Source organism: Cervus canadensis, chromosome 9, assembly GCF_019320065.1.
Source record: "Cervus canadensis isolate Bull #8, Minnesota chromosome 9, ASM1932006v1, whole genome shotgun sequence".
Classification (NCBI taxonomy): Eukaryota; Metazoa; Chordata; class Mammalia; order Artiodactyla; family Cervidae; genus Cervus; species Cervus canadensis.
The window spans coordinates 83,017,456-83,035,699 of record NC_057394.1 but is presented as its reverse complement, the minus strand read 5'-3'; the positions used below and the strand labels follow the sequence as shown (position 1 = coordinate 83,035,699).

General features: G+C 41.6%; 1 protein-coding gene across 2 annotated transcripts in view; it reads right to left on the bottom strand.

The window, feature by feature from the left end:
- The window catches only part of MICU2 (mitochondrial calcium uptake 2), a 58,220-nt gene that overhangs the window by 15,693 nt on the left and 24,283 nt on the right, over nucleotides 1–18,244 (bottom strand). Inside the window, exons 2-4 of one of the 2 annotated variants that reach the window (XM_043477839.1) lie at nucleotides 14,660–14,804; nucleotides 4,911–4,942; nucleotides 4,742–4,817 (exon numbers count right to left, since the gene is read on the bottom strand). In XM_043477839.1, the coding sequence (XP_043333774.1) occupies nucleotides 4,742–4,817; nucleotides 4,911–4,942; nucleotides 14,660–14,804 (253 nt within the window). The remainder of the gene's footprint in view (nucleotides 1–4,741; nucleotides 4,818–4,910; nucleotides 4,943–14,659; nucleotides 14,805–18,244) is intronic. The other variant, XM_043477840.1, reaches the window with a different exon arrangement.

Here is an 18,244-nt window from a genome sequence, read left to right as displayed (position 1 = left end):
TGCATATAATTAAATAAACAGGGTGACAATATATAGCCTCAATGTACTCCTTTTGCTTTTGGAACGCAGTCTGTTGTTCCTGTCCAGTTCTAACTTGTTGCTTCCTGACATGCATTAGGTTTTCTCAAGAGGCAGGTCAGGTGTGGTCTGGTATCCCATCTCTTTAAAGAATTTCCACAGTTATTGTGACCACACAGTCAGGCTTTGCCTGTCAATAAAGCAAGAAGTAGATGTTTTTCTGGGAACTCTCTTGCTTTCTCATGATCCAAACAAATGTTGGCAGTTTTGATCTCTGGTTCCTTCTGCCCTTTTTCTAAAACCAGCTTGAACACTGGAAGTTCACGTTTCATGTATTGTTGAAGCCTGGCTTGGAGAATTTTGAGCATTACTTTACTAGCGTGTGAGATGAGTGCAATTGAGCATTCTTTTGGATTGCCTTTCTTTGGGATTGGAATGAAAACTGACCTTTTCCAGTCCTGTGGCCACTGCTGAGCTTTCCAAATTTGCTGGCATATTGAGTGGAGCACTTTCACAGCATCATAAGTAACCAAACACATGCTTCTTGGAGCCTCCACCCAATCAAAACACACACACATTTTTACTTTAAACTACCTCTCTTTCTTAAAGTGGAAAGTTTTCGTAAGAGAGTTAAATATAGTACTAATGCTTAAAAAGAAGGAGAGAGGTTTATTAGGACACTGTTACTAGGAAGGAGAGGAATGGTCGCTGGCCAACAGGTGAATGTGTCCACTGGAGGTTTCATCTGCATGTCACTTTGTGTAATTTCTACTTTAATTTTACTACTAATAGCATTTCAAGTGAAGCAAATTCACAAATTCAGGCGAAAGCCAGAGATTTCAATACACCAAAAGTCAAACTATATCTTTAAAATGAAGAAACTAATCTCTATAGCAGTAACTTGATTTTCATCTATAGGTTCTCCCTCACCTTTTTTCCCCTTCAGTTTCAGCTTAACTGTTGAAAAAGCCTGGTCCTTTTTCCTGTAAAGTTTAAGTGTTTAGAAGACTTTGTGAACTCCATCTTTTTGCGTCATTTCACATGTTCCTTTAACGTCTGTATTCGCGACAAACTGGTATTCAGATCCAGAGCTGAGCTGAGATTCAAGTTTGGCAGAAATTCTTACTATACAGTGCTATGTACTTTCACCAGGAGGCCAGAAGGCAAATGTTTACAGGACATACTAAAAGCCACCAAGGGACGCAGACAGTAAGAGCTATACAGGGTTTAAACAAAAGGTGAAGTTGTTTCCAGAGCTGAGATGATGGGAGAGTCAGAAAGTAGTTCTAACGGTGGCCTTTGAATGACGGGTAGACCTGCAGTGATGCCGGGGTGGGGGAAGGGGACGCGTGTGCACAGGGGAGATGCAGCTGAAGTGAGCCAGGAGAAGCGAGGGCTTGTCTGCGAGGGTGTGCCTGCCAAAGAGTCCCCAGGAAGTGCAGCGGTGGCCTGGTGGCTTGGAGATGAGGAAGGGAGGGGGGTGAGAGTGACAGTCCGGCACATCAGGAGACTGTCCCTGAGGGCCCCAGAGAGCACAGCTGAGACGTGGGGTGAGAGCCGTGCAGAGTAAGGTGGCTGAGGGTCTGACCACTTAGGTGGTCCACTGCTTCAGCTCATAGGCAACTTCAGGTATATATTTTAAATGCTCTTAATGACTTAGAGGTTTTTACATCACCAACTTTTCTGACGTTTTTATTCTGAAGCAGGTGTACTTCCCTTTAATAAAAAAGCCCACAGTAAGTCTCCAGGTATTTTTTCCTAAAAACATTCAGTGTTTACATGAATGGAGAATAAATTAAGTGTGTTTTGTCATATCTCATACCTGAGAGAAATGCTCTAATCTTAGTTGAAGGATGAAAGTATTTCATCCCTTGGCAGCCTCAAAAAAAGTGAACAGTTTTTTTTTTTTTCCTCTCTGATTTTCAAAGGAATACAGCAATGTGAAAAAATGACCAGGCTGATGGACTGAGCTGGGCTTGGTGCCAAAGGGGAACCTCAGCTTTCTTTTCTTGAGACACAGGTATGTGTCCTGTGTTTGGTGGGGAGGGGGTTTTTCGAAAAAGAAACTTCCAGAGTCTTTCTTTGAAATACTGACTTAAATAAAATGCTTGAATAAACACAGTTGAGACAGTGTAAAAACAGCAGCCTACACTCTCAAGACAGATTATAGACAACACAGCTCTCCAACAGCATTCTAGGCAGCTGCCTCTGAAAATGCTTTTAAGGAAAACTGACACTTCTGAATATTTATAGGAGAAACTGTTTAATATATGTTTGTTATACTGAATGGTAAAATAAATGCTGTTAAATGGCAATGTTTCAAAACTGCATGTCAAATAGAAATTTTAAATAATTTACATTAAAAAATTTATTAAAGAATCTTTAAGGGCCACTAGTCTCAAGAGGTGATTAAGTTCTATTAGTTACTATGCCTCTCTACAAATATTTTAAATTTGGAATCATTGAAAAATACGAGCTGCTACTGAAAGCAATTTTGAGAACTCTGTTCCCCAAAGAGAAATTACTACGTGAATCATAGGAACATATTTGTATCTTACAATATACCTTATAATTTATATTCAGTATATTCCTGAGGATGGCATTATATTAAGAATTCTCCTCAATTAAAAAAAATACATAATTATAACTTATAATTTACTTTTCTTTATAATAATGCCTGGAGGTGGACTATTTTCTTACCTCAAAAAACTGTAGTATACTAGCAAAAGTACATTATCTTTTGCTAGTTACAGTATAATAAGCATTTTGATAAGATTTTTTAGGTGGTAAAATAGAATATTTCAAATTGCTCCAAATGTAGCTAGATTTTACATTCTGATTTTCAAATGACTTCATTCATATCAACAAAGGGGTATATCTGGAAAAAAGTGTATCTGTTGAATCTTTCCTATAAAATGTTCAGTGCTTTAAGTTGGAATGTGCTTCTCAACTCATGTATTTCAGAGAAAAACAACAACAAAAAAACTGGTTAAAGTCCTTCTCTCACGACATTTTCTTGTTCTGTTTCCTGTTAGCTTCTCTAAGAGGTAGGAGAGGAGAGGATGAATTCAATCAATATTTAGGAGGCAAAATTAGAAAGGGGTCTGTTTGCCCATGAAGGGTGGGAGGACAAAGAGAAAGAGCTCAAAGCTGTTTCTGAGTTCCAATGAGAGGGGTGAGAAGCACTAATGCCCAGGAGTGAAAGTAGCTCAGTCATGTCTGTCTCTTTGTGACCCTCCCCGGACTGTAGCATGCCAGGCTCCTCTGTCCATGGAATTCTCCAGGCAAGAATGCTGGAGTGGCAATTCCCTTCTTCAGGGGATATTCCCAATCCAGGGATTGAACCCAGGTCTCCTGCGTCGCGGGCAGATTCCTTACTGTCTGAGCCTCCAGGGAAGCCAACGGTCAACAGAGCCTGGGGTAAGGGCGCTGGCGCCTGGAGAAGTGGCAGCACTCGGCGGGGTCGCGGTTGTTCTCACTGGCCCTGTTCATGCTCCTTCCCATTCCTCACCCCCATGCGTTTCTGCTTACCTTCCTTGTCACCAGCAATTCTATTCCTTACTGTTGGCTGTTTTTGAGACACCCCCGTGTGGAAGGCAGGAAGTGAGGTTTCTTCGCCTCCAGCCACTGCCCAGCGCACCTCCTCTCCCACTCTGACGTGAGTGCTGTCATCCTCTTCTACCTCTTCTACCATCCCCTAGTCCTCCTCCTCCCTTTAAAGCCCCTCAGCTCCCTCCGCCCAGAGGGCTTTCTCACAACACCCCACCCACACCCCACTGCTCTCAGGACAGGCCCAGACTCCCTCCCTCTCACCCCCGGAGTGAGTCAGGTCCGCTCATGCCCAGCTGCCCTCACGATCACAACCCACTTGCCAAACAGCCTTTGTCCTCGGCTGATATGCCTGCAGCTGGTCTTTCTTCCCCCTTTCTGACTCAACCCACCGCACAACCTGCTTCCACCCAAACGCTGCTGTAGATGCTCCGAAATCCCCCTCCTCAAGAAATGCCTTCGGCTGAGTCCTGATGCACCTAAGAGCTGGTCCTCAGCTAAGGACAGTGGAAGGCCTGCCCTTCACAGAATGAGAGCTGGTCCTCCGCCAAGAAGGACCACCCTCCTCCGAGCTCTGCAGACCACCTCCCCACCCCCGCCCACTCCGCAGAACCCCATACACCCAGAGAGGCCTCCAGTCCCTTCATTCAACACAGAGCAAGGCCCCCTCGGCTTCCATCCCCCAGGGCTCCCCGCCCCCAGGGCCTCCAGCTCACACCAGACGCCCTTCTCCAAGTGCTGCCTCCAGGACCTGCCCCAGCACTAGACCTGCCCTCGCCGACGCCCTAGGACCACACCCCAGCCTGCTCTCAGTGAGGACCCTTCCTGGCTCCGGCTTGGGCTGGTTCTCTGACAAGGCCTCCGAATTCTCTCCGAGGTCTTCTCTTCATACTTCAGGTGCTCTGCCTCATCCTTCCCCCAGGCTTAATAAAATTGATGTTTAAATACTTTTTCTGTAGTTGCTCTAAGAGTTTGTGAAAATTACTTCCGATGTAATGAGTACTTTATTATGATTTTTAAAAAATCTATTAAAGAACAGTGTTATAACATCGTCTCTGTAGATTCTCTAATATATATTCTCCAATTTATAGGTGCAAACCTCATAACTTAACTCCTTAATAATGTCTCTGTTAAATAAAATGCAATTGGAATTTTAACAACAAACCAAAGTTACCTTTATCGCCGAGGTCTCTAAAAAAAGTTGATCCACAACCAGCTTTTTTGATTCCTGCTAGTGTATCCTCGATATCCTTTAAATACACATATTAAAATCTTTCATAAATTAAATAATTTATAAAAGTTAATTTTCCATCTTAAAGAGAGATCTCCCCTCCATTGCTTACCTTATCTGTCAGCCTCTTGACAGAACTTTTACCTACAGCAAAGAGGAAATATTATTGAGTGCCCATATATTATAATACCTTGGTAAAACTCAGCTTCCATTAAGAGAGAAAACTGCTTGAAAGACAAAACAAGTTTATAAAAAATATAAGTCTGGCAATTTTAGCTAAGATCTTTAAACAGAAGTTATAAGCCAGAGAACTCTAAACACGAACACTGCAGCTGTATGTCAGATTCATCCTCACTGTCACTCCGCTCCAGACACATGGGGTCTTCTAACGGCCTCTGACCTATCATAGCTGTCCAAGAGAAATAAATTTGTGCCAAACACAAATTCTTTCCTTACATGATTATTAAAATCTGTCTCCTTTTGCTTTAATTGATTATAAACATATACACACGTTTCAGAATGCTACCTTTTTAAACCCTGCAAAGTTCTTAAGTTCACAGCTCCCCAGTCAGATCTAAAGGGTGGCCATCACGGCTGTTCATTCTAAAGTGATGTTACTTTTAAGTTTCCTACTGGGTAACAGATTAAAACTCAGGCTTTTAACCATCTTCTTTATACTGACCTCATTTTCTCTCATTTACTGTAAATTCTAAAGCAATCACATTGCCTGTTTGGTTGAAACTTTTTCTGAAGACAACCTCAAGTCACTTTACACATCCAGAACACTGAAAAGTACGTTGTTTATTTCTTCTGTAAGATATGTGCATCACTAACTTCCCTTCTTGTTCTCAAAATTATCTATAAAGGCCCTTCAGTACAATTACAAGTGTATGAGAATTCACAAGATAGGTTAAAAAAAAAATACCTTTAGATGTGCCTTTTTGCAGTTTGGGATGCTTACATTTGGATTATAAATCTACTGGGGACAAATTCTATTATCTATTGTTAATAAATTACCAAGATTTTATTTTTGCATTAATAATCAAAAAACACTAGCTGTGAATATGACTATATAAATTTCAGAAACATCTATGACCATGTTGGTAAGCTTAGGCGCCACTATTTTGGAATGATTGTTTGTTGCTGATAAACTAGTGTTACCCAATGACAACCAGATTTTAATACTAGGTCTATTATAACAGAGATCATCAAACACATAAAACGCCCCCTGTTATTTCATGTTAATTACAAGTTTTGCTTGGTACTTGTATAGGTATCTGATTATCAAAAATGGAGAAACCATGTATTTAATGAACTTCTTGCAAACATTTTTTCAAAACAGTATCACTAATTAGAAAATGGTAAAGAAATTATCTTGGCTGATAAAAAAGTTTGGGGTACATTCTGTTACAAAAAATTCATTTTCAGGTTAAAAAGAAAAGGCAGAGCTCCTAGTAGAACATGTAGTCTCACTTCCTTAAACACTTCTCTTGAGTCAGAGAGGGGATTGTGGTGTTTCACACCCAGGACGCTCTGCTGGGGTTTCTTTAGCGCCTCTCACCCAGGCTGCTGGGTTTTACACCCTTTGTTTACGGGCTCCCCCAGGAGAGAGACCGGGCATCAGAGCAAGAGATGCGGAGTCTGATGTACATGAGGGGCATGACCACTGTCCATCTGACAAGAGCAACAACACTGGGACATGGGAAATTCACTGCAATATAAGGATTCTTTTTCTGGCAGTCCTCTTTCCCCACTTTTTAAAAACGGAGGTAGAGTTGACGCACAATATTAGTCTCAGATATATACCACAGTGATTAATAATTTGGATGGATTCCTGTGCTGCACAGTACATCCTTGTAGCTTATTTTATATGGAGTACTTTGGACCTCTCAATCCCCTACCCCCATCTTGCCCCTCCCCACTGCCCTCGCCCCCCTGGTAACCACTAGTGTGTTCCCTGTGCCTGAGAGTCTGTTCCTTTTCTGTTATATTGCTTTATTTTTTAGATCTTCATATAAGTGATGACATAACAGTATTTGTCTTTGATTTATTTCACTGAGCACAATACGCTCCAGGTCCATCAATACTGCTGCAAATGGCAAAAGTTCATCGTTTTTTATGGCTGAGTAGTACTTCACTGTATGTATATGCCACATCTTCATCCTTTCATCTGATGGACACTCGGGTTGCTTCCGTGTCCTGGCTATTGTAAATAGTGCTGCTACATATGTACAGATCTTTTCAAATTAGAGTTTCTTTCTTCTTTGGATACATGTCCAGAAGGAGTGGGATTGCTGGATCATATGGCAGTTCTATTTTTATCTTTTGTTGAGGAGCCTCTACTGTTTTCCACAGTGTCTGCATCAACTTACATTCCCACCAGCAGCGTATGAGGGTTCCCTTTCCTTGACAGCATTCGTTATTTGTGTTCTTTTTGAGGATGGCCACTCTGATTGGTGGGAGGTGATACCTAATTGTGGTTCTGATTTGCATTTCTGTGATGATTAGCAATGTTGAGCATCTTTTCATATGCCTGTTGGCCATCTGCATGTCTTCTCTGGAAAAATGTCTATTTAGGTCTCCTGTCCTTTTTTTTTTCCCCTTGAGATTGAGCTGAATGAGCTGTTTATATGGTTTGGAATATTAACCCCTAATCAGTCATATTATTTGTTAATATTTTCACACACATAAGAAATTCATTCTTACTGTTTTCATAGCTATTTCATACATATTCACGTTCTCATAAAAAACAACAGCCAAAAAGGTAGATTCAGAGGTGAGGCTGTCTTGCTTTGTGGTGCGAGTGTGAAAGGATGGAAAGTACACGGTGGCTTTTCTGGGCAGGGAGGGATAAATCTTCAAGCACTACGATGGAATTTTGGCTCAAGAAGCAGAATGTTCTAAAAGCCTCCACCTACTCTGGAGATTCCAGCACGTGGTTTTCACTGTTTACAGAGGACTTCTGAAGTTGAAAACCAGGAACAAGCACACCATGTTACAGGCAAACAGCCATTTTAATACTTAAAATAAGTAAAACTGCACTACTACATATTAAGTACAGTTACAGGTCAAATAAATCTTTGCCTGTAGCCAAAATAAAGTTATTTGATAGCCATAACTATAAAAACATTGCTAATGGTATCTAATTCAACTTCATTTTGCTAGAGATCAGCAGACTCTCGACACATAAAAATCAGATAATAGAGACACTTACATCATTTCATATCTTTTGCATAAATACATGGAATAGCTCTGGCATCAATATCAGGATTGGCGTTAAGAGCTGATTACTCCAACACTTGCTTGAATTCGGTCCCAGCAATGATGGAAATCACTGCACTGCATGCAATTCCACAGAATCTCATACTTAGAATGCTTTAACAAATAATATCAGAAGAACAGTAATGTGCTTTGGGCTTAGATTATAAAAAGAGCCATGTTTAAAAGATTTCATTTCATTTATTTCATTTCACACTCATCTCTTCTTTTTAATGATTCCTTTTTACATTAATCAGAGAACAACAGTAAGAAAGTTGATAAAAAGCCTACGAGTGTCTAAAGACTGTAAGAGTGAAGGGAAACTGACCTTCCTGAATGTTTTCCCAAGGAGGAGAAATCTGTCTTTAAAGAAAAAAAAAAACAAAACAACCATGGTCCATGGGCTTTAAACCTGCTCTTCTCACACTGGAAAACGCCTCCCTTCCAGTCAGGCTGGGGTGGGGAGTGGTCATGTGCCAGGGGATAGATGAAAGTTTTGCCCCCCTGCCGCTTGACACCTACGGACATGCTTCTTAGGCCCATCTGGGGGACGGTGTGCACGTGTGTCCACAAGAAGGCCTGCAGGGGAGAGCGTGTTTCCGTGGGTGGATGGCACAGTGCTCGATGCCGCCAGGGCAGACAGTGCTCACGGCCCAGTCTCGCCCACGTGCTGACTCTGCTCCACTGCAGGGCGGGGAAGGAGACTTCTCAGTGAGTCCTTGGAAAACCAAAGAGCCAATATTTGGAAGTGAATTTATCAGAAGCTTTACGTATTTAAGACTTCTGCATTGACTCTTACAAATCAGCTCACTTTTCTGACAGAATTGCACTAGGTGAAAATGTTTTGGTTTAGAACCAACATGAGGAAAGCATATAGAGAGTCACATTTTTATTATTTTAGTCTCTCCATTTTTTGTAAAGTATAATAATTTTAAAATTAATATTTTAAACTGGCAACAAGGATTAGTTTTATATATACATTTTTATAGCTTTACTGTCACATTTTACATACCACAGAGTCCATTTATTGAAACTGTATAGCTCAGTGGTGTTTAGTATATTCAGAGTATATTATATTAGAATATAGTATATTCAGAGCGGTACAACCATCACCACCATCTAATTTCAGAACATTTTCATCAGGCCCCCCAAAGAATGAAAACTCATCAGAAGTCACTCTCCTGACCCTACTTCTGGGCAGCCACTAACCTACTTCCTGTCTCTGCAGACCTGCCTGTTCTGGTCACTTCATATACATGGAATCAAGCAACATGTGGTCTTTGAGACTGGCTTCTCCCATCCAGCATAACCTGCTCAAGGTTCACGTGTGCTGCCGTGTGCGTCAGCAGGCAGACCTCGGAGGAGTGTGGGCTCAGTGCTCAGCACCCTCTGCCTCTACTACAAAGACATGACATCTTTCATGGCTCTTTCACATTTGTCCTTTAACTATTTCTCAAACTTGCTGATCAAAATGATCACCTGGGAGTGCCTGTTAAATATATGGGAATATAGGACAGGCAGCCAGATAAGGACGAGAGGGTATTACTGATTCCATGACCCTATCTCAGACCTTCTGAATCAAAATCATGAGGGTAGACAGGGGAAGGACTTGAAATTTTAGCAAAAGGCTCTCTCTGAATTTACTGTCAAGTAAGCTTGGGGAATTCTGTCATCACCTGGATTAGAGAGAATGAAAAGGTACCCAAAATTACAGAGTGGGAAACCTTAGAGATGTGGAAACTCAGCCCCAAATCAAATAGCTACAATAGTGGCAAAGATAAAAAGGATCTCTTTTACCTGCAACAATTTTAAAATTTAAGATTCATTTGTAGAATTTCAAAAGTCTTAAGATAAATTCACCAAGACACACACTCACCCAGCAATTCTGGCACATGCACCCAACAAATTCTATGGTCGCCATAATTACAGCCCTTTTAAGAGTAAACTGTTAACGCCAATGGGTTAATCTTAATTTGGATTATTTATACCCTTACGTATTTATGTGCAACAAAATCTATGTTGAAGTATAAGTAAAGGCACAAAATGTACAGAGTCCAGAAAGATAAACACCAGGTAAAAATAAGTTTAGGGGCTAATAAATTTCACACTGGTGTATTTCTTTCTGTTTATACATGAGGATCATGGGTCACTGGGCTGGCTCTGTGTTTCCTTGTTTTTCTGTTCACCATGATCCACAGGAATGCAACAGAGATTATTCTCCTTCTTATCCGCAATGAAAAATGAAGTACATCATCTGCTTAAGGGATGTTTTATTCGGCCTTCAAAATTACTCAATTCCTGATCTAGCTAAATGCCTTCTGATAGAGTTTAATTGCATTCCAATGAAAAATAAAGTGGAAACATTATAAGAACCTAAGTTGGTTGAATCAAAGGCAGCATAAAAACAAGAAAGAAAAAAAACATGTAAACTTTAAACTTCATTAGAACAACCTGGACTACGGCTAAAACCAGGTAAAGTAAAACTTGGGAAAATTCTTTTGTTTTTAAACTTTTTATTTTATACTGGGGTATAGCTGATTAAGTGGATTAAGGCTTCCCAGGTGGCTCAGTGGTTAATAATCTGCTTGCCAATGCAAGACATATAGGAGATGTGGGTTCGGTCCCTGGGTTGGGAAGATCCTCTGGAGTAGGAAATGGCAACCCACTCCAGTATTATTGCCTGGAAAATCCCATGGACAGAGGAGTCTGGTGGGCTACAGTCCATAGGGTCGCAAAGAGTCGGATCTGACTGAGTATGCATGCGCTCACAGAGCTGATTAACAATGCTGTGATAGTCTCAGGTGAACAGTGAGGGACTCGGCCACACACACACATGTATCCCTTCGCCCCCAAACTCCTCTCCTGTCCAGACTGCCACACACGTTGAGCAGAGTTCCACATGCTGTACAGTATGTCCTTGCTGGTTACCCATTTTAAACACAGCAGTGTGTACATGTCCACCCCAAACTCCCTAGCTTATCCCTCCCCCACAACCCTAAGTTCATTCTCTAAGTCTGTGAATCTCTTTCTGTTTTGTAAGTTCATTTGTATCATTTCTTTTTAGAGTCCATATATAAGGGATGTCATATGATATTCTTGTCTGACTTACTTCACTCAGTATGACAATCTCTAGGTCCATCCATGTTGCTGCAAATGGCATTATTTCATTCTTTTTATGGCTGTGTAATGGTCCATTGTCTCTATGTACCACATCTTCTTTATCCATTCCTCTGCTGATGGACATTTAGGTTGCTTCCATGTCCTGGCTATAGTAAGCAGTGCTGCAATGAATACTAGGGTGCATGTATCCTTTCGGATCATGTTTTTCTCTGGATATATGCACAGGAGTGGGATTGCAGTGTCATATGGTAGCTCTATTTTTAGTTTTTAAAGGTGCTCCCATATTGTTGTCCATAGAGTGGCTGTACCAATTTACATTCCCACCAATAATAAGTGTGGGGTGTTCCCTTCTCTCCACACCCTCTCCAGCATTTATTGCTTGTGGATTTTTTGATGATGGCCTTTCTGGTTGGTGTGAGGTGATACCTTATTATAGTTTTGATTTGCATTTTTCTAATGATTAGTGATATTGAGCATCTTTTTATGTGCCTTTGACCATCTGTATGTCTTCTTTAGAGAAATGTCTAGAGCTGCCCATTTTTTGTTTGGGTTGTTTTTTTGATATTGAGCTATAGAAGCTGTTTATATATTTTGGAGATTAATCCCTTGTTGGCTGCAATGTCTGCAAATATTTCCCCTATTCTGTATGTTGTCTTTTTGTTCTGCTCATGGTTCATGGTGTGTTTACACACACACCACAGATTCAAGAAGCTCACAGAATACCAAGCAGGATGAACACAAAAATAAACTCAAAATGGATTAAAGGCCTAAATGTAAAACTGACACTATGAAACTCCTAGAGGAAAATACAGGTGACAGAACACTTTCTGACATAAATCATAGCAATATCTTTTTGGATTTGAATCCTAGAGTAATGAAAAAAAAAAAAAAGGGATCTAATCAACCTTAATAGCTTTTGCACAAAAAAGGAAATCATGAAAAATCCAGGAGAGGATTTTTTTAGATCTTCACTGTGAGGACTGCTGGGGCCCCTCATGGCTAGATTTTCACAAATTTCTATCTTTCATGGTAGCCCATGCTCAGATTCTAGCAACTCTTAAAACATTCCTGCCAGATGCTGGCTCTGGCACTGGCTTCCAGGCAGCATGCACCCTGGGTGGGCTCTGCTCTCTGTGTCTGTCTTCTTCAGTGTTCAGGTGTGTGTGCCCTGTGGTCTCAATTCTCTCGTGGACTTAAGAAGAGCTGTTGATTTTCTATCTTTCAGCTTCTTTTTTGCTGTGAGAACAGGAATTGATGACATCCACGCTCTTTACCTGTTGAAGAGGCTAACCTACTTTTTAAAAGAAAATTTTGTATCTCTCCAATTACTTAGACTAATTTTCTAGAAGTGAACTTATTGCATCGATATAAGTATTAATAAATGTTGCAAAGGTTTCTGATACATACTGTCAAGCTTTCTCCAAAGAAGTGTGCTGTCTGGAGGCTAGGGTGGGGGTGCTCACACACACAACACCCATGTCCACGCATATCTCAGCAGGAAGAAGAAATACTTTCTCCTGGCCAGGCAATGAAAAGTCACTGCACTTCAAACCCCCACTTTCCTCCAGTGGACTGTTTATTTATATTTTTGGCTGTTCTGCATCTTCATTGAGACAGGTGGGCTTAGTTGGCTCGGCACATATGGAATCCTAGCTCCTGGACCAGGGACTGAATCTGTGTCCCTTGTGCTGGAAGGTGCATTCTTTTTTTTTTTTTTTTTTTTTAATATATTTATTTGTGTATTTATTGTCTCTTCTCCACTAACATGTAAGCACCCCAAATGCAGAGATGTCATCTACATTGTTCACTGCTGTGTCCTTGGGCCGAGAAGAGTGGCAAGCAAATGTCACTCCAAAATATTTATGAGCATCTGCTATGTGGCAAGCACTGTTCCAGATGCTGAGCATATAGTAGTGAACTAAACATAATCTTTGCCCAAAGGAGCTTATAATCTAGTGACACATAGTGAGTGTTTGATTGGTATTTGTTGAATGAATCCTCAGGATTATAATCAAAATCCACTAAAATAAACATTTAGCTCTATGTTGTTCTTGTTTAGTCGCTAAGTTGTGTTTGACTTTTTTGAGCTCCCATGGACAGTAGCCGGCAAGGCTCCTCTGCCCATGAGATTTTCCAGGCAAGAATACTGGAGTGGGTTGCCATTGCCTTCTCCTGGAAGGTGCATTCTTAACCACTGGACCCCCAGGGAGCTCCCTGGAGTCCTTTACTGATAACAGGCCCCCAGAACTGCCCTCTATTCTCTAATAGTTTCCCCAGAGTTGTCCTTTCTCTTCTCTAAGACAGTTTCCCCAGAGCTGCCCTCTCTTCTATAAGACAGTTTCTCTCCATCACTTTAGGTTGCTTGTGATTTATCACTGATGCATGTCCCAAACTGCAATTCTCTACTTCTCCCAAATAAACCGTTCTGCTGGTAACATAACTGGCTGGCTTTTTTTTTTTTTTTAAATCAATTTATATGAATAGAAGCTTACCAAAATAATTTAAATACACTGTTACCACACTATTTTCCTTCTTGTAAGCCTTCACTTCAGTCTCTCTCACAGGTTCAAGATGAACCCCCATCCCCACCAGAAACACACGTCTATTGTTGGTGAACAGGGTCACCACAATCTCTACATCTGGCCCTTGTTGTTTTTCACTTGACCTCTCACTTCTCCCCAGGACCATCGTCCGGTCTAGCTTATAGGTGAACTCACTGTCCCAAGAACAGGCCGTGACCACTCATTTGTTCAGGTCATCCCTCAATACCAATAATGCCTTCCCAGATCTTCTCAGTCTCCCAATTCGACCTTCACATCTCACAGCTCACCCTGCCCTGGCCCACTCCGTCTGTTCCATGTGCAGCTACCCACAGGGCAACACTGTGGATGGTGTTCACTCTGCAAGGTGTCAGGAAGCCAAGAACTTTTCACAGAACACTTTGGCAATACAGGGGACAGAGGGGGGCCATGTCTACTCTCTGCAATGTTTAGATAAATGAAAATAAGGATTGCTGACAATTTGGGATAGCTGAGAGTTGACAGTTTATGAAATAAAATTATTTAATTATAGGTTTTGGAGTTCTGCTTCTTAATGCTATTTTTGCAGGATTTTTTTTGCATCATGACTCCATTATATGACCCTCCTAATTGCTTTAGCCTAGTTTCTTTTTTTGCCCTCAAAAGAAAATGTTTTATTGATTTAAAACCTAACATCCTGGATGAATTAGTTATCCTATTAATAATTTATTTAGTGACATTTAAAACCTTACTTTTTTCTCTCTTTAGAAAAATCCATCAACAAGCAACTATTTCTTAGATAAATAAGTTTAGTACTACAAGGGAGGAAAAGTTTAAATAAGCACACGCATGGTACAAAGAATGATGATAATTAAAATGAGGAAAAAGTTGTTACAATTCTGAAAAACCAGAGGTTTTTCAGCCCTAACATTTGATTCCTTAACTTCAAAACCAAACCACTTACGCTGAATGTGGTCGAACATGACAGAGAAGAGGAAGTCCCGGGGTGTCATGTAGTACTCCCCGCCATACTCCAAGGACGAGAACTGCATGAAGCGCTGTTTACGAGGAGACGGCTTTCCTGTAATCTCTCCGGAGTTCACACTTCTCTAAAAGAAAAAGAAATCACAATTTTAGGTTTTTTTCCTGGCATTAGTCCCCAACTTAGATACTTCTGAATAAATGACCTGGGTTCAATTCCTGGGTTGGGAAGATCCCCTGGAGAAGGGAACAGTTACCCACTCCAGTATTTTTGCCTGGAGAATTCCATGGAAAAAGGAGCCTGGCAGGCTACAGTCCACAAAGTCACAAAGAGTTGGACACGAACAATCTTTAAAAGTCGGAATACCATTACACGCCAGTCAGGATGGCTGCTATCCAAAAGTCTACAAGCAATAAATGCTGGAGAGGGTGTGGAGAAAAGGGAACCCTCTTACACTGTTGGCGGGAATGCAAACCAGTACAGCCGCTACGGAGAACAGTGTGGAGATTTCTTAAAAAACTGGAAATAGAACTGCCATATGACCCAGCAATACCACTTCTGGGCATACACACCAAGGAAACCAGACGTGAAAGAGACACGTGCACCCCAATGTTCATCGCAGCACTGTTTATAATAGCCAGGACATGGAAGCAACCTAGATGCCCATCAGCAGACGAATGGATAAGGAAGCTACGGTACATATACACCATGGAATATTACTCAGCCATTAAAAAGAATTCATTTGAATCAGTTCTAATGAGATGGATGAAACTGGAGCCCACTATACAGAGTGAAGTAAGCCAGAAAGATAAAGACCAATACAGTATACTAACACATATATATGGAATTTAGAAAGATGGTAACGATAACCCTATATGCAAAACAGAGAAAGAGACACCGATGTACAGAACAGACTTTTGGACTCTGTGGGAGAAGGCGAGGGTGGGATGTTTCGAGAGAACAGCATCGAAACATGTATATTATCTATGGTGAAACAGATCACCAGCCCAGGTGGGATGCATGAGACAAGTGCTCGGGCCTGGTGCACTGGGAAGACCCAGAGCGATCGGGTAGAGAGGGAAGTGGGATGGGGGATCGGGATGGGGAATACATGTAAATCCATGGCTGATTCATGTCAATGTATGACAAAAACCACTACAATATTGTAAAGTAATTAACCTCCAACTAATAAAAATAAATGAAAAAAAAAAAAAAGAGTACTTTTAGTCTTTAGGTCTCACAACCTCCAAACTTTGAAGTCATTTACTGAAAAGAGATTTACTGGAGCACTGGAGACAAAGCAAAGATGCGGTGAACCCACAGCCCCAAATAGGAGAGCAACAAAGAACAAATGCAAGAAATTCTGTGAGGCAGTAAGATGCACCATGAAGGGGGACAGAGCCGGATAAGGAAGTGCTAAGGAGAACATGTCACACAGGATGTACAGGGAAAGGTGACATTCAGGAGGTGAAGCAAGGCAGCTCGGGAGCCAGGCGCTCTGGGGAGGGAGCACTCTGCAGGCAGGAGGTGAAAAAAGAACAAAGGCCTGAGGTGGGAGCAGGTATGGTGTGCTCCAGGACCGCATGGCGGAGGAGAGGCTCAGAGAGTCAGGAAGGCAGCAGATCAGGTGAAGATAAAGCACAGCCTCTCTGATAAGGGGCCCTGTTTCAGGAGTGTATTCACACAATGCATGGAAAGTGCTGCAAGAACAGAAACAGGTAAAATACTGTCACTGGAAGAGTCAGTATTTTAGGCCACAGAGACAATATGGAGACAGCTACTGCTAACCTGCTGCTGAGCATTTGCTGTGTGCTTCATGCTAAACTATTAAGTATTCTCCAGGAATTATATTTGACCCTCACAGTCACTGAACAGCAGACACACAGTAGGTATGAAAATAGTGGACAAAATGGTAGAGATAGGTAAAACCATGTGTGTCCAACTCAACAGTGTTTCCATCTCCTCAGCACCACACTACCCTCCTACCGACACGGGGCACCCCAGGCAGACTGGAAGAGGGTGACAGACCAGCAAGCACAGCGCAGATGCCAAGGTCAAAACAGTAACCCTGACTCAGATGCGTCATCTGTGAACTATGATAGCACACGGCCCTTGGGATGCTTCCTGAAGGCAGTGCGCTAACCTGGACCACAGCGTCTTCCGAGACATATCATTTCCTCTTCACACTCACATACAAGTCATGCTCATTGAGTGCTGACTGCAACTGAAACAGAAAAAACAGCGATTCCAGTTGCTTAAACCTCTCCAGATTCAAAGCCATCAATAGCTCCTTATGGCTGAGCTCAGTCCTCTGACCAGTATTAATTCTCTCCCTACAATGTGATAACTGGTTTCCTTGAGCAGCTAGTTTTATGCTTCTGTAGGGCTTCTCTGGTAGTTCAGTTAGTAAAGAATCTGCCTGCAGTGCAGGAGACCTGGTTTGATTCCTGGGTCGGGAAGTTCCCCTGGAGAAGGGACAGGCTACCTACTCCAGCACGCTTGGGCTTCCCTGGTGGCTCAGATGGTAAAGAATTTGCCTGCAATGTGAGACCTGGGTTCAATTCCTGGGTTGGGAAGATCCCCTGGAGGAGGGCATAGCAACCAACTCCAGTATTCTTGCCTGGAGAATCTCCATGGATAGAGAAGTCCTGTGGGCTAAGGTCCATGGAGCTACAAAGAGTCAGACACAACTGAGTGACTAAGCACAGCACAGAGGTGCCTGCCAAACACTGGGCGCAGACAGGACACTCAGTAACACTGCGTGACAGCACCCTGTCTCCTTGAGAACTTGCCTGCTCACGTCTTTCCTTTTCTTCCCCATGAAATTACTACTATCAAAATACCTCAAGAGGCATGTCTTAATCACACAAGTCCATTCTAGTCATCAGAAAATTGAATTTCATTCATATTTTCTGAACACTTTATACATGAGGCAGATACATTATCATTTGATATATTATCAAGTGGATAGTATTTGTAGGAAACCGGTAGGAAACAAGACAAACACTAATTCCTACTAGAGTGATTCACAGAGTGTCTACAGATAGGACACAAAAGGGAGGGTGGGCAAGAGTCTTGTCAGTAAACATCACAGCACTGGCGAAGTCTGAGACAAGAGACAACACAGCATACTGAAGAGCTGAAGTTACATGTGGACACACACATTATTAGCTTAAAGAATATTTACATTTATTATATTAATGTTAATATACAGTCTACTAAGAGAATTTTAAAAAGTAAATAGTGTATCAGAAATATGTATATGTATTTCCAAATCTTTAAATAAACACTGGCTCTTTTATACTATCTAACACCTAAGTTGTTCATAATGAGTTAAAAAAACACCTTTTACGTAGAACTGCCATATGACCCAGCAATCCCACTCCTGGGCATACACACCAAGGAAACCAGACGTGAAAGAGACACGTGCACCCCAATGTTCATCGCAGCACTGTTTATAATAGCCAGGACATGGAAGCAACCTAGATGCCCACCAGCAGACGAATGGATAAAGAAGCTGTGGTACATATACACCATGGAATATTACTCAGCCATTAAAAAGAATTC